At 46.6% G+C, this 16,623-nt stretch overlaps 1 protein-coding gene across 1 annotated transcript in view; it reads left to right on the forward strand.

Moving 5' to 3' along the window:
* Positions 1–16,615, forward strand: part of mnat1 (MNAT1 component of CDK activating kinase) — a 34,400-nt gene extending 17,785 nt beyond the window's left edge. Inside the window, exons 7-8 of the mRNA XM_061082711.1 lie at positions 3,422–3,543; positions 16,342–16,615. Coding sequence (XP_060938694.1) covers positions 3,422–3,543; positions 16,342–16,462 — 243 coding nt within the window. The 3' untranslated portion in view covers positions 16,463–16,615. The remainder of the gene's footprint in view (positions 1–3,421; positions 3,544–16,341) is intronic.
* The last annotated feature ends 8 nt before the right edge of the window (positions 16,616–16,623 follow it).

The raw sequence follows: 16,623 nt of genomic DNA on the forward strand, positions 1-16,623 counted from the left end.
CCGCATCACTCTGTCAGATGGGATAACCCTGTTGCTTTCCCAGATGGTACTGTTCACGCGGACAGCAGAGTTAGGCAAGAGTAATGTGACTGCATAGCATGAGCCAAATGCAACCCCCTTACCCAAGAGGCGTAAAAATGCTTAACAGTTTTCCAGGCCAGCACACCTGTCCCCTGCACCAATACAAGGATCGCCACCAGTGACCGATTCACTGCAACTTTTTAAATTGTTTCCACCAAAGCCCAAGGTAGAGAGATCAGCGGAGTTCTCCCTCTGGCACAATGGTTATTTCCTTAAATCATCCTTCCCTGTGGTTTTATTAAGATTGATGGACCCCGAGAGTTTCATTTTGGTGTCACAGGGGTATTATAAGAACCTTAAATACCAGCCATACACAAACTTGAAAGCATCATAAGGGCACACATCATTTTGCTCAAGGTAGTAAGATGGGCCTCTGTGATGTTAAAAGCAGATGTTTGTGTTGGCTCCTTCAGTGGTGTTGTTCCAGTGTCCCCTAGTTCCTCAGTCATCTCTGCTCTGCTGGGCCTGGCTTGGGGTCCACTCTCCCTCCCCCCCGCTGCTGCTTTCTTTCACCGGAGCATTTGGAAAACAACATTCATATGTCACAATTCACCCAGGCTTTTAATAGGATGTGATGAGTTCACGATTGAAGGTTTCAGCAGTGTTATTAGAGTGGAGGGGGGAGGACACAACTCTGCGTTAACTGGACAGTCAGATAGGTCGACTGGTTTTAAAAGCAGTTTAGATGTAGCACAAATGATTATATTACACATCTTTGTAAATTTATTCAGAAGAGCAAAACCTGTGTGTGTCTTTTGCTGTGCATGTTTGTGCGGTTGTGTGTCTGTCAGTTTTCAAGGTGCCCTCACAGAGGAATGCAGCCTCAATTTTTTCTGTCTGAGAGTTGCCTCTGTTCTGTGCGTCGCCTAAAAATTTGATTTACTGCCCTTCAGCTATCTGCAACTCCCCAATTTGCCGCTCTCTTTCTCTACCTCTCTGCCATGGCAGACTGTTTCTTCTGTTTCCCCCTCCGCCCCTCCGTCCCAGTGCGTCTCTTTGATTTGTGCAGTAGGGGAGTTAACAGCGCTGAAAGTCTGAAAGAAGATGGATGGAGAGACTGAAGGAGTGCGAAAGAGAGGGAGAGTGACTGGGTATGGGATTCATTAGCCTGTAGTGGATGAATGGATGGGAAGGGGAAGGGGATCACTGGCACCTTGGGGTGAAAGGTTGAGTGAATTCTGCATCGAGTCTTTTTTGTTTCAAAAGAAACTTTGGCGTTCAGATGAGGTCAATGTTCTGAAATACTATAATACTTTCTGTTCTTGCATCCATAATTTATAGGTTGTTACTTTTTATTCTTGTATTAAGTAAATGACCAAACTTTGCCAAATGTTGTCTTCTTTACAGTGATGGAGCAGGAGTTTGATGTGAATGAATTGATTAATACATTTGATCAAGACATATTCCAAATAATAATATTCTACTTTTTGCAGTTTCATAACACAGTGCAGGTAAAAAAAAGACATGCTGTGTTTTGAGTAGATATTCAACTTTCATTATTCCTTTTGCGGAAAAACTCCCTTTCCGTCTTTGAATATTCTGTCACGGTCACTGTTCCTGCTGCTCCCTGCACCTGCACGTACAAACCACTGCTAAATGCAACAGGTTCAGACTCGTTCTGTTAGGGGAGCTGAAAGTCATTATGGGAAATCAGTGTTTGAAGTTAAGTATAACTATTATCTATTGTAATCATTTTAAAAAAATACTTTATTGTTTTTGTATATTTTATTGTTTTTCATATCTTGACACAAACTTTGACATTTTTCTTTGTTATTCAAGACGAGCTGAAGACTCTGCTCCGTCCTGCTACTAAATGTAAATAGTAATGAAAGATAGTGCTCTGTCCAACATTTTGTTAGTGTGAAGTTAGTCTAGTTACTCTTACTTTCAGTCTTATTCATTTGTCAGTCAGCTTTTCCATCTTATGTTTGTCCTCCATTGTTTCTCTAAACACTTGGCGGAGGTTCAAATTTCCATTTCTTTCTAACCTCTTGTTGTATGCTTGAGTGTTGTACATTTTAGGATTCATGTTCCCAAAAGTACATATATATATATATATATATATTTATATATATATTGATTTAAGTACTTAGTTATAAGATTCACAGGGAGGAAAAAAGGTTAATTAAGTACCTGAAAAATCATTTTAGAACATTGTTTCTAAAAGTGTATAAAAACCAATCCTGTGCATTGACTGGTTTCACTCAGTTAAAAGTAAAACCATGTTGTGTTTGGCTATGAGACTCTGTATCCTTTGCCACCTCAGTGTGCATCACTTGATGCTTTCCTAACTTCCAGCCCAGCTTTGGTTGCTTAATTTCCCTGTGTGTGTCCCTGTGTTGGGCCAAATACGTGTGTGAGTGCAGGCAGCCTGAAGCACATGTTACTCGTTTAGTTCAGTTTTCATCAGCTCCACTCAGTGTTCTGTTGTTTATTCTCCCCTCCTACTCCTGTCTTTGCTTTATCTCTTATCTTTTGATCTTCCATTTAGTTTCAAAGTTCCCTTGTACTCTCTGAAATAGTCCCTGTTTGTTTTTAGACATCATCTTTTTTAATTCTTGGTTTGTTTCACGAGCGGCTCGTCTTCTGAGTCTCATTACTTATAATGCTGGAGAAAACATTGTGGTCTGAACGCTGTGTGGAAATTCCCCTTTTGATGGCGGAGCCCCAAATCGAACAGTGTCCTGAGGAAGTACTGTGTTTCTCACTTTATCGCTACGGTCAAGAGTGTTAGGAAGTGGAGTAGCTTGACTGAAATCTCAACTTTAACAGTTAGGTGAAACTTAGGTGAAATGTTATGCGTCTCCATTTACAGACAATGGAAATAGCAAATGATCGCAAGCACTTCCTCCTCACATAACTTGCACACAGCCGACCAAATCTAAGTTTGATCAAGTAATGACATTTCTCTTGCAGATACATTTATACATTTTCAACTGAACCAGTTTTGGTCCAAAGTATACTTGCTTTTTGTTATTGGTGGCAACACTTCCTTCTCAACCCAACCACAGTTATTCTGTAGGATGTTAATGTTCATTTTTCATTTCGTTTACATGTACATCAGTAATTGTTTCCAACAGTGTATTATCCACTGCAGACATGCAAAGTCATTGTCTCATCAAACCGAGACGAAACTTGTATTTCCAAACCAGTCCGTCGAGAACTGGTGGTTGGTAATGCTGCAGTTTGATTGACATGAATCCTTTTTCCAAATGTTTTTTTTCCGTTCGTGTCATTCTGATTGTGCCATAGCTGGAGTTTCCATTGTTGTGATGCATACAAAACAGAAGACAATGAAGATTATTGTTCCGTGTTGAATGTTGTGTGTTTTTTCTTTCAGCGTCAGACCGTCTCTCTCCTGCCTGCGCCCAGGATAGAGGAAGTCCTGTACCACTACCAGCCTATTCATGTTGAAACCTATGGACCCCAGGTGCCTGAACTGGAGCAGCTGGGCAGAGTCGGGTAAATGTTTATTTAAATCCAATCTTGCACATATCTTATTCCTTCAAGCCAGACACCAACTGTATTGAAATCTAACTTGACATTAGAACAATATGAGTGACAAATAACTTTGGCATTATTTCCTTATAATTTCTGTAGACGTTTCCTGGAAAGAACTGTGCCAAGTATGTTTTGAGTAAACAGACACAGACCAGTTGAGATTAGTTAGCTCTGTCAAAGTTTTAGTTGTTGATTTCCAAACTTCGTCGGTATTAAGCATACAATATGTAACTTTGGCCATTAAGGGTCTCCCAATCAAAACAATAACAAAATACCTATTTTGATATTTTGTGAAGCAGAGTGGGCTCATGGGATGATCACGACCATTGCAGATGAAAATCTACCTGACGTGACACAAATGCAAATCATGTCCAGGGATGAGGTCATGTATTTAAGTTTTATTCACGTTACGCAGCAAATCGCAATGAATAATCATGAGGCCGTCAGGAATGACCAATACAAACAGTGGAAGGAAAAACTAGTAGTGTGTTTTTCTGCCCTTTTTGTTTTGTTACATAATATTTGTTTAGGTAAAATGTCAGCTGATCTGCACCATTCTGATGTGAGCACTCTTTAGGTCTATCCTAACAAGTTATTTGAATTAATGAATTTGAAAAACACCCAGAGAAAAGTGTTGCAGTTTTCATTATAATTAGTACCAAAGTAGGCAGTTCTTTCATGGGGCCTTCCTATGAATTTAAGCTTCGATTTCAGTTAACTTTTGGGAAATGATAGGAAACTGGGCAACAGGTCAAGTAAAGTGTTGTAATCAAAGTTGAATCATGGGATTTTTCAGTTATCCACATAGCAACATATTGCAAAGGTTTCAGTTTCAGGTCAGAGAGCTGGTAGAAAGTCGGTCTGCTGCTCGGGCAGCCTGGCTTGTCTCACTTGATTCTCCTCTGATTAACTGGGAGAGTGAAAGCAACTGAGGGGGGAGGAGGGCTGGGAGAAGGGTAGAGAGGGAGACTGAGAGAGAAACAACCATCACGCTGCCACAAGCCGCCACAGTGCCTCTGCAGGAGCGTCCATTAACACACACAGGAAGTGCTCTCCCCGACGGCCCCTTTGGGCCAATCAATCCACGACGCCATTGGTCCAGTCCTCACCGAATGTAAGCTATCCATCAGACGGCCCAGCGCCCAGCCGTCTGCACTGCAGCTGGCTGGCACTAAAACCTGCCCACACACTGAGAGCGGCCTGCTTTTATTGGGTGACAGTAGCAAAGGGGGGTCATATTCGTATTTGGTGACTTTCACCGCTGCTTCACCCTGACGGTAACCTTCATTTGGCTGAGGTATAGTTTAGTCAACATGTTCGGGATTACCTTGTTTATCACTACTTATTTTGTTTTCAGATAAACCGTGCTAATGATTTTTGCCCAATTACCTGAAGAAGCATCTACCTCAGGTGAAATGTTTTGCTGAAAGGATTGCAGGAGAGTCAAAGCAGAATAACTGGCACTTATTTGCATTATGTATTCAGTGAAGTGCTGAGGTACTATTTCTTTTGGCCAGGTTAATCAATATGCAGATGAAACGCATCTCACAATTTTTGCCGCATGCTGGACCTCAGAGGAGAGGTTGTGTTGGTGGTGGGGGCTGTCAGCAGTTCAGGGGTCCAGGAGGAGCGATGCGGGAGAGGAAGGACTCTGCCACAGAGATAAATGAGGTTCAGTTCAGGAACACCCGGCTCACTGGTGCAGGCAGTGACACAGACAAGCCTCCTACAGACAAACCACAACTCCCAAGATGCAATGTGCTAGTAGAGTAAAAAACAAGGAGCAGTGCTGACACTTCTGTCCAGTTGGCAGTTTGGGATTCATCTAAGTTTGAGGTTGTGTGCATGTGAGCTCATGTATACATGTACGCTCAAGCTTGTGCAGACAGTGTCCCTTATAGCTGCTGTACATTTTGTGTCATACACACTCACCCTCACCCTCATTATTGCAGCCTCAGCATTTCTGCCACAACGGAACATGTGTGATGTGGTAAATATTCACAAGCGAGAGTGTGGAGGAGTCAGAATGCAGACGGCGTTGAGAGGGTGAAAAGTGAGTCCCCTGTGCAGGCTGCTGGGCTCTCCTCCAGCCCTATGACCTGTGAAGGGAATATGCTTAAATGTGTGAGGAGATGCTGATTTGTCCGAGCGTGGATGAGGTGAAAGGGACCGAGCTGGGGCAGGTACTTATTTTAAAACTTGGCTGTTTGTCTTGGTCAAGGCCCACAGTGACAGCAGCACCACCGGTCATTTATCTTGGACACAGCCATCAAGTGAGACCACAGTTAAGCTAATACAACCCCTCCTCCATGGTAGCCCCGGGGCCTCTGGCTCTGGACTCTTGCATGGGATGTCCAGTCCACACAGGACTGACTGGAGCCATTCTTTTTTTTTTTTTTTTCAGCTCACCCTTCTTTGTCTTAGTGCCTGTGTCTTTTTCGCCTTGTCCCTTTGCCCCCCCAAAAAAAACGCAGGAGTGAGCGCTGCTTGGTTGCCAGGAAAAAGAGGGGCAACGCCTCATTCGCTGTCTCTTTCTCTCCCTCTCTCTCTCTCTCTCTCTGTCAGCTGTACCTGAATAAATATGGGCTGAGCTGAGCTCTTATATTAAAGACAGCTGCCTCAATACTGGAGGAGAGGAAAGGCAGCATGTTCCTAAAGTGCCCATTCAGCTCCCCCCTTCACACACGCACACGCACACACACACACACACACACACACACACACACACACACACACACACACACACACACACACACACACACACACACACACACACACACACACACACACACACACACACACACACACACACACACTCACACTCGCACATTCATAACCGAATGCTCCTCCCCTGATGTGCATAGGTGCTTATGATTTACCACATAGGATTGGTCCCTGACTGTGTGAGGTTTCTTTAAAGGTAGTACACTGCTGTCCATCTCATTGACTGGCACATACCCAGAACCATGCGTGAGCCCTAAGAATTACGAGCAGACTATGAACGCAACGCCGCGGCTCGATCACCAAATGTCCCTCCATGGCTCTTTGCTTTTATGTTGAACAGTAAAAGCCTTCAATAAACAAAATCAAAGTAGAAGTAAATACTGCTTTGGAGAAGGAATCAGAAACACATGATGTTTATGTTGACATGACTGCGACATGAATTCCAACACACAGACCGAAGCAGTAGCTGATTTAACTCCCGCCTTTTGTCGACCCTGCTCCGGCTGACGGACATAAGCCGAAAGGAAGAACTTCCTTACATCAAAATAAACTGCATCAATGAGGTCGTACCAGCATTATAATTAGAATACGTTTATTTTCACGTGTTCATCTGGACACACATGTTGACGACATAAAATAAAAAGTCAGTTTTTGTGCGTGTAGATGAGCATCTGGGTCCGAGTTTGTTCGCTACAATTCTCTCTGAGCTCTTGAGTGTGTAGGCGATGAGAGACTGACTGGGATCTTGGACCAGGACAAATCATATGGGGGGAAAAAACTTGGGGAAAGAGACATTGCCTGCAGAGCGTTGAAAAATTTGACTCAAACCTCAAGTGCTGACAATGAAAGCTCGCCAGAATAGTTGTTTGTGTTGGCAAAGGTCGCCCTGAAATTAGCCCATCTCTCCCTGACAGAGGTTGCTCAACGCACTTCGCCAAATGCCAGTGTGTATAATATTCTGAAATTTTGCCTCCTCCCCCCCCACTCTGCATTGCTTTCTATAATTGGTGGAAAAAATGAGGTCTTCTGCTGGGAGCGCTCGTCACGCGTCCGTCTCTTGTCGGTGGGGTGAAGGGGAGCAGCTGAAGGAGTGGAGTGTTTAGTCTAGAGCTCCTCTCCTGGGGATGCACTTCCCTGCACAAGGAAGTCGTCCTCCGAGGACAAGAGAGACTCGCTGAAGGGTTAAATAACGATGGGTAGTTTGCTGTGACCTTGTTTTATGGATAAGGAAGACAGTCAGTCGTTTTCATACCCTGGAAACTTCCCGCAAGTCGTCTTTTAAAACGACTTAATCTTTATATTGACATAGTACAAACACATGGACTCACACAAGTAATACATAAATCACTTGTGCTCACACACATAGAGAAGCTATGTTTAACGTGTACTTAAAGGACGCCTGCTCACTGTTCTGGTTGGGAGCCAGGGGTTAATGGGTCTCTGAGTGATGCTCTCTTCAGGCCCGTGTTCTTTAGCTTTCCAAGCATCCCTTGGCGTCTGAGTGTTTATGTGAATGGTGTGTGTATCTGTTTGTTTGTTTGTTTGTGTGTTGGCTTATACTGCATGTTAAGTGCTTTGGTGGGAGGGAGATATCCCGAACAGTCAGTGGTGCCATACAGCCCTCAGTTCCTGGCAGCCGGCTCTGCTAACCTCTCCCTGCCGGGTTGGGCCAACTCCAGTTCTCAGCTCTCCATCTTTCCAGCTCTGGACCCGAGCTGGCCAAGAGCACTACCAGTGACCCTGGATTTGGCTCTCGTCGTTAGCAGGACCACTAAACATGGTCCATGGAGTACTCTTGAATCCATTTCTGCCATCACTGAATTAGAGTATATGAGGTTTAAACGACATTCAAATCATTCTTTCCTTCCCCGGCTTTCCCTTCTCACTTTGCGCTGAAATTGCAAGTCAGCCATGATATTTCTCTTTTTCACTCAGTGAAGCCATTCCAGAGGAATCTCCAAAAAATGGCCATGAGTAGCTTTTCCATGTATCCCAGGCTCTCTGATCCCTGCAGGGTACATATCCATCTGATGGGCCTGAAGGGCCTGCGAGGGGGAAGGGGTCAGAGGTCACCGACCGTGGGGAAGCTGAGGTGCAGCACCGGAACGTCAGAGTGCTCCGAGTGACGGGAGCAGAGTGATGGCACCTCAGAGAGATGGGTCTTGTATTCTGGGCCTCAAATAGTCATGCACTCACACACACACACACTCTCTCACACACACAAACACACCTTTGATGCTTAAGTTATGAGCTGGAGACTGAGGCGCCGGTTAGCATGACCTCAGATGAACTCCTTCAACAGCGGCACTCTTTGATCTAATTTTACTACTATTAGATAATGCCTCCAGGCTCATATTTTGGCCTTGTTCAAACCAATTAAGATATTCTGTGATGCTGCCAAACAGCACCGTTTATGGGATATGGTTTATTTGGCTCTTGCATAACAATACAGCTTTCCCTTAAATACTTTGGGGTTGCCACCATAACCAAGACCTGAAGCTGAACTTTCTCAGATATCCGATATCCTCCATTGTTCCCTGCTACACACGCATTGCGCATGGCAGTGTTTTGTGTTACTCCAGCCGACGCAGACGGTAACTATAGGTCTTTAATGCAGCACTTGTCTGACCATTAAAGAGTTTCCATAGCTTAGATCTGAAAGCTCCACTGCAGCCATGGGACTCACAGATTTCACATTTGCATAGCCAAAACAGAGCCCAGGCGGTATAAAGGTGTGGAGGCTCGAGTGCAGCTATTTGACTTGCAAAAACCGTCTGTGTCAACAGGATGCGCCGTCTTCACAGCGCACAGCCGCTGCCTTGCTTCGGCACTCAGCTTCTTGTACTGCAGGCGCTCTTTTTCTTCGTTACTAACTAGATCAGGAATAGAGTGGAGCGCGGCCACTGTCCTCCAGCCCCACACCCAGGCCATTATCCCGTCTGTCTCAGTAAACAGACCATTAACAGACAGAGCTGGTGGAGGCCAGATCACTATTGTTTTCCCTCCCATAGATCTGTGCAAATATTGATCTCCTCTTGAAGTACGAGTCAAAATAAGCACGGGCTGTAGTTGTCGAGAGGCTTTTTACTTGCGGGTGAGTCATTTCGAACCCAAAGAGCGGAAGCAGCAGGAGGAGCATTACAGAACGACAGAGCAGGAGGTGCATTTGTCTTGTGTGTATTCTGGTCGTCTGAGAGAGCTCCGCTGGTCGTGTTGTTGTCTTCCTCTGTGGGTCTGGTGCCAGAGAGACCAGCAGCCTCCTCCTGACATGAACCTCGGCCAAACCGGGGCCCAGTGAAGGAGACACTGGCGGACAGGGAACTCCGGGGATAACGGTCTCTCTCGCCTCCAGGTTTATTTGTGTCGTAGCCTAGAGGCGACGGGGTCGACACCCGGCGAAGGGTGAGGCGATGTCTCCCGACTATTTTAACACACACTGATCTGTTTAGAGGTTTGTAAAGCAGCCCAACTCTGTCTTGGGTTGCCTGCTTTGATTTTGAGCCTGATGGCGCTCATAACTATGTATACACAAACTGAGGTTGTGTGTGTGTGTGTGTGTGTGTGTGTGTGTGTGTGTGTGTGTGTGTGTGTGTGTGTGTGTGTGTGTGTGTGTGTGTGTGTGTGTGTGTGTGTGTGTGTGTGTGTGTGTGTGTGTGTGTGTGTGTGTGTGTGTGTGTGTGTGTGTGTGTGTGTGTGTGTGTGTGTGTGTTTTGCGCAAATACCAACAGGCTGAGACTGCCTCTCCCCTGCTCCTCACCCCGGGGCAAAGGGCCTGTCAATGTACAGGGGGATTAGCCGGCTCATTTTCCCCCTCTTAAGAGCTGGAGAGACTCCCGTCATGTGGAGCTCGGCTGTGCGAACCTGCCATGCACGCCTCATGGTAGGAGGTGCTATGATGTATGAGTCATCACCATCCCCCTGCTCTACCTTTCCCTGACTTTTTGTTTCCCTCCACCCCCCTCACCCCCCTTGCCTATTCTTTTCCCATCTTTCTCCCTGATTGAAATCTTCGTCGCCTCTCCCCAGTGCTCGAGGTGCATCAGTAACTGATACCTGTGGTGGTAGCCCCCTCCTGGGGAAACTCTATTCTTCCGACCTGTATCGGTGCTCTGTTCCCAGAATGTTATATCCAACAGGCAAAGCTCTTTTGCTGCTGTGTGTATGCATGCGTGGGTGTGCCTTGTGTTAGTAGCCATTCACTGCATGGCATATGTCCCTCCATTGTTTACGGCCCCATTTGGTTAACGACGACACTGATGTCATGTCATTAACCTCCCTCTCCGGTCCGGTTTGACTCACTCCTCCTTCCTCCAAGCTCTCCGGGCGGGGGGGCAGAGTTATCGAGTGGCAGCTCAGGAGACGAGAGAAAGATGCCGTCTGTATCGAGTGGCCGGCGTGGTGTGTGATGCCACTCCAAGCTCCCGGGGCTGCTGAGCATAGGTGTGAAACCAGTGGCCGAGCCAGCCAGTCACTCAGCCTCTACTGCCCCCATCAGGGTAAGGAGGAGAGGTGCAGTGCTGAGACGCAAGTTCACTTTGGATGAGTCGAGACAGGTGACACTTGGAGCAAGTCGCACAATAGACCTTTGTCAGAGTCACTTCTACACAAACACTGTCTTTCAGAGACAAAAGACATGCGCCCATCTCATGTCATTATCTCTCATGCCGACAAGCTGCCGTCCGGAGAGCAACGTGTATATGTCGCCATGCGCTCAACGTGAGAGTGTATTTCTATAAGTGTTAATGTCAAGTGTCAACCGAAGCTTCTGTTAACACTCTAAACATGTTGTCCCCTTTACAAAGTGTTAGAGATACGCAGCTTCCCTCCCGTCCTCCGCCCGTTTGGGATGCAGAGAGGCAGATGATAAGGCACATGATAACAGAAAGGAGTCTGTGGGCCCGTGAGGATATGATGTAACCACACTGAGCCCCCCCCCCTCCACACACACAGCACAACTTGAGGTAATCTGGTGGACAGTGGGTCGGCTAATGGCTGAGGATCTCACACACACACACACACACACACTCGCACGTCCCAGAGGAAGCTGCATTCAGTGGAAGAGTGTGACCTCTGACCCGTGGTGAAGAAAGACCGCTGTTGACAGATATAGTATACCTGTGAGAGTCCTCTGTGTTTGGCTTGTCTGCGGGGGGGGGGGGTTTCGTTCCTGGGCCGCAGCCCGTTGGACCAATTCACACATTCTGCACGAGGGAAAAAATTCGGCTCGGTCGGGTTCGCCGCTCGTATCGATACAAACAGCTCGGGCCTTAGACAAACATGTACTCGCACACACGAGAGCCGTGTAGACACACACACGCGGCGGCGAACGCACACAACGCAACATCCACACACAATGCGCTCAGTGTGCTGTGTCTCTCTCTCACAGGGGTACATTTTCTCTCAGGGTAGAGTTTAGGGAAAAGGAGGGGCAGATGGGGCAGAGTGAAACCGGAGCCGCCTCAGGAATGCAGGGGGTGTTTTTGGAGGACTGGAGTGGAGTTTGGGGGGGGGGGTGAACGGGAGGGAGGGGGGTGACTTAAGGGGTAGGATGGGTGATTAGGGGGTGACAGCTGAGTGCTGACCCCTCTATAATGACAAATCATCTGGCAGGTGTGTGCCCCCCCTCCCTCCACCGCCGCCCCCTCAGTCACCATCCTTCCCAGGCCGGGAGTCTTCCAACCGCTGCCGGAGCCGAGCGCTGAAGGAAGACTTCCGGAACATTCACTGTGCCATGCAATCGCCTCAAGACTGGACTCGTGAGAGTGGACAGGTGAAGCCTGGTGCTGGGTTCATGCTGAGATGTAAAAATGTTTGAGGCTTTTGAAATGAATTGATTCGACAGATGAAACTGAATTTTTGAAGAAAGAAGGCTTTCGTTTGCTAGAGATTTTTCCCTGTAATGCTGATTGGAATCTAACCTTAAATGAGTCAATTAAATGTGCATTTAAAAAACAAGTGTGAAAGTAAGAATAATAAGACAAGATAAGCCTTGATTAGTCCCACAATTGGGACATTTGCAGAATTACAACAGCCAGAGTCAAATACAACCATATGTAAATAAATCCGATATCCGGCGACATAAGATAAAAACACAAAGTGACTGGAACAGGAGTGGAGGAGAGAAGGGCGAATGAAAGAGTCAGGACAAAATATCAGTTTTGTTAATTAGATTAGATTAGATTCAACTTTATTGTCATTGCACAGTACAAGTACTTTTACAACGAAATGCAGTTTAGCACCTAACCAGAAGTGCAAAAAAAGGCAGTAAAAGTGCAGAGTTTTGTGCAAATTAAAGTGAAAAAGTAAATAAATAAGCTCTCTACAGTAAGAAATATATATGGAATATGACAGAATTAACAGGAAATGTAAGATATAAGGACGATGAATACACTATGAGCAGGATAAAAATATAAATATGAATACACTAAAGGCGGGGTAATACAGTAGTAAAAAAAAGTAACAGTTAGTGCAAATGTACAAATGTTCAAATGATCAGTGGTTGGAGGAGGGTGTGTGGCAATAAGAAGTATATGATTGCAAATTACACACAATTTGGCGACGCAAGCTATGACCAGAGCACCAGCAGCATTTATTTACAGTATCAACCAAATAACCAAGATAATACAAGATTGAAATGGTACAAACCAACCATCAGGAATTTGACCACAATTTATCTATCATTCGTACTTGATTCCCTGAGAAGATCCCATTTCTTCATCCATCACGAGGAGCCGCTTCATCGTCTCTGAACCTGCTCAGTGGTTGAACATGAATGTTGAGTCTTCATGTTTGAAAGCAGCCAGGCCCCGGACAGCAGCTCTGCACGGAGCTTTGTTTCGGAACCGATTCCGAATTCTCCATTGTCTTGTGCGCCTGCTCTGCGGTCTGCATGTTGATTAAGTGTCTGCTCGCTCAAATAACCTTTGCAGCATTACAGGCCTCTTTCCCATCAGGCACCGGGCCGCCACAGCTCCTCTTAATCCAATCCCAGCCAACACGTGGAGTCTAGACAGGAGGCCCAAAACAATCAGCACCTCCATCTGATATCTACTCTTTTTTTTTTTTTCCCCTTCTCTTCCCTCCGGAGTTCCAGCCTTACAGCTATTTCCCATTTCCCTGAAGAAGCCAAACACATCCCCCCCCACCCCATTCCACAGCAGCATCGCCGATTCCAAACACACAAAAAGGAGCCACACATTCTCAGCTGGAAGTCACACGGAACCCGCCGGAACATTTCGCCACTTATCTCTTCACTTTGAATTAGAGATGGGGCTCTGCGGTGTTTTCCAGGCAGCGGCAGCGGGAGTGGGGGGGGGGAATACTTTCTCAGAATCTCAGACTGTTTATTAGCGTTAGCAGGAGACGTTGCCCAGGTATTAGGAGGTTCCAGACTCAAGTGGAAAAATTGCTGTTAGCTCCCAACGGTTTTGATCCAAGTGCAAATGGATTTAGAAAGCAAGGGGCCAATATCACTGAAAAATAACACGAGCACTTCTTCATGTGCCATGCTTCTGAGAATATAAACACTCAAAGGATTATTACAGTAGCCCACATCTGAGAAAATGCAAAAAAAAGAAAAAAAACACTGGAAAACCGGTCTGACACGCACATTGTCATAGTTTCCCTCGGTCGTTTTCATCACCTGCACTCGTTCTTTTCCCGCTCCTCCCGCCCCCCCCCCCCTCGAGCGACATAATGGGCCAGTCCAAAGTGACCCATATTTACCCAATAATACGAGGCTTTGAAAAGACCCATATCGAGTTGCAGCTAATGCTCCAGTGGGGCCTGGAGAGTGAAAGATGTTACCGGCCGAAACGGCTTGGGTTTCAGGGCCCTGCGAACAAAAGGCCGTCCAGTCCTCAGAGAGAAAGGGAGAGAGAAGGGGGGGCGATGGGGTGGGGGGGCGTGGAGAGTGTTAATGCACACAGTGAAACAGTAGCGTCAGAGGGGCTCGAAAGCGTCTGTTACTCAGGAGTCTTGTGTGTGTGCGTGTGTGTGTGCTGTTTCTGGTTTTTATGATTGAGAGCAGTGTAAAGAGTGTGTTTTTCTAAGCAAGTGTGCGGCACGTCTCTCTAATGCATTTCTTGTTGTTGCACGTCCCAGGTGTTGTCAGTCCCCTCTTCGTTTTTTTGTCAGCGCCGTCAAGTACAGTCATGTGAAAGGAGTGAGAGTTCATCTTTAAGCTGCGTGAACATCCACAGCCGGCTGATGCGTGCGTACACGCGAGAGGCCGGCCTTTACAGGAAGATGCGGATACACTCGGCCGAGTTAATGGAGCAGAACTGAACCAACCCGGGGTGTCGGGGGGGAGCAGAGGGCAGACGGGGTTGGTTTAAGAGAAGAGGGTTCGTGGCGATGATACCCAAAGGTGATTTCACCTCATATCCTCCTTCCTCCCCCCCTTTTTTTCGACTTCCCACCCCTCCACCCACGCTCCTCCTCACCCTCTTCCTCCCTCACCCATGGCTCTCTCTCTCTCATGTTCTCTCTTTTGCTCCCTCGCTCCCTCCTTAGGGGCAGGCAGGTATAAGGTTACACAGAGCTCTCAGCTTTCTTGGAAGGAATGACCACATGAGTAGCTTGGGGATTAGATTAGCAGGAAGAGCAGACTTAGCCGGGCTGTAAATAGCCCACTTTTTTCACCATTAAAAAGGCCCAGTACAATATAATCAATAGACAGCACTCATCTGATGCAGGAAGCCATTCGAGAAGACCTCCCTCAAGTGCTCTGAAGGACAGGCTACAGCAGCTTGGGCCTAATGAAGTTATTATTAATCACTGAGCCTCCTGTTTTGAACTTGTGTGTTGTTTCTCTAGTGGGTGATGAGTGGTCTTTGTGTGCGAGACCTGACTGACATCTCTCGCCGCGCCTCTTCTCACTTTCGCCGTCCGTCACGAAACTCGACAAGGTCGTCTCCTCCCATGCAATATTCATGAATGTCGGACTCTGCGTGTTTATGTCACGGTCGAGTTTTTCAATTCAGGATGTTTCACTTAACTGAAATCAAGAGTCGTAAAACACCAAAGAGAAAATCTGATGTGTTCAGGCTGCAGTCTCACCAACACCTTCTTCTGCCTGTCCATCTCTCATACACACGCACACGCACACTCACTCACTCACTCACACGTCTCAGCTCTCAGTCTCAGCCTCCCCACAGGTGTTGGGTTACTCTGTAAAGCAGCTTGAATGAGCACAGAAATCACAGAGGACTGTCTGTGCTCTTGATTCCCATTTCACTTTGAAGTCCCCCCCCCCCGGCTCACAGGAACAAGGGCCATGAAGCCCGACTCGTGTGAGGGCTTTAGACCTCTCTGTGAGGACTATGATTTCTGCAGGGTGGGGTGGGGTGGGGGGGCAGTATCGATGGGCAAACCTACGTGTTGTCTCAGTCGTTGGGGGACTTTGCTTTTTTAGCTTTGTAGTTATATGTTGGGAGAAAGCGCGACAGATCATGTGTGAAGGTTTCCCCCCCGAAACCAATGATTGCTTTTTGATGGCACATAACTGTAGAGGAAGGATTAAAGTGGTTGGAGAACCAGGTAACCCCCCCCCCGTCACAACATACACACTCATAAGTACAGGGGCATCTATCACAGCGGAGACGAAATTAACAGCTGAACTGTTTTTCTGTCTGTGCGCCCATGTGAAAATAAACAGTGACTCTCGGCTTTTACTTAAGATCCTGAAAAGGGGCTTTGGCAGGATACATCTGTAAGCACTCACAAAAATAAAAGACACCTATAATACTTTAATAGAGCCATGTTGGAGAGGCTTTCAGGCACAAGGTGTTCCAGTGTTGGGGTACGACTCGGTCTGTCTCCGTCGATCTCATCAAAGGGACAAAGTGTCTCGGAGGAGCCAGTGAAAATAACTTCAAGTGTGGATTTAATGAAGAATAAACTTACCCTCGAGTTACACTCACAGGAACTAGTTTTTTTTTTTTTTCTGAAGCGGGTCTTTGGCTGCCAGTCACTCACGTTATTTACAAAATAGCTCAGTCCTGTTGCTGACCACAGCTGTGTGTGTGTTCCCAGGTATCTGAACCACGTGCGGGCTGCCATGCCTCAGGACACAGCTGGAGGATACAGCTCGGCTCTGGCGTGTCATCGAGCCGTCCAGGATGCGTTCAGCGGGCTGTTCCCTCACAGAGGATGAACTCGTAGCTCACAGAGGAGGAGCAGCAGCGACTGGATTCACATGTGACTGAATGGACTATAAATCCTGCTCTGCTGCCACCGTGGAGAGCTGCTGTCTGTGGTGGGTGGTGATACAGTATGACCGTTTTTTGGTCAAGGTTTATTTTTTTATGTTGTGTA

The sequence above is a fragment of the Limanda limanda genome, chromosome 12, assembly GCF_963576545.1.
Source record: "Limanda limanda chromosome 12, fLimLim1.1, whole genome shotgun sequence".
Lineage (NCBI taxonomy): Eukaryota > Metazoa > Chordata > Actinopteri > Pleuronectiformes > Pleuronectidae > Limanda > Limanda limanda.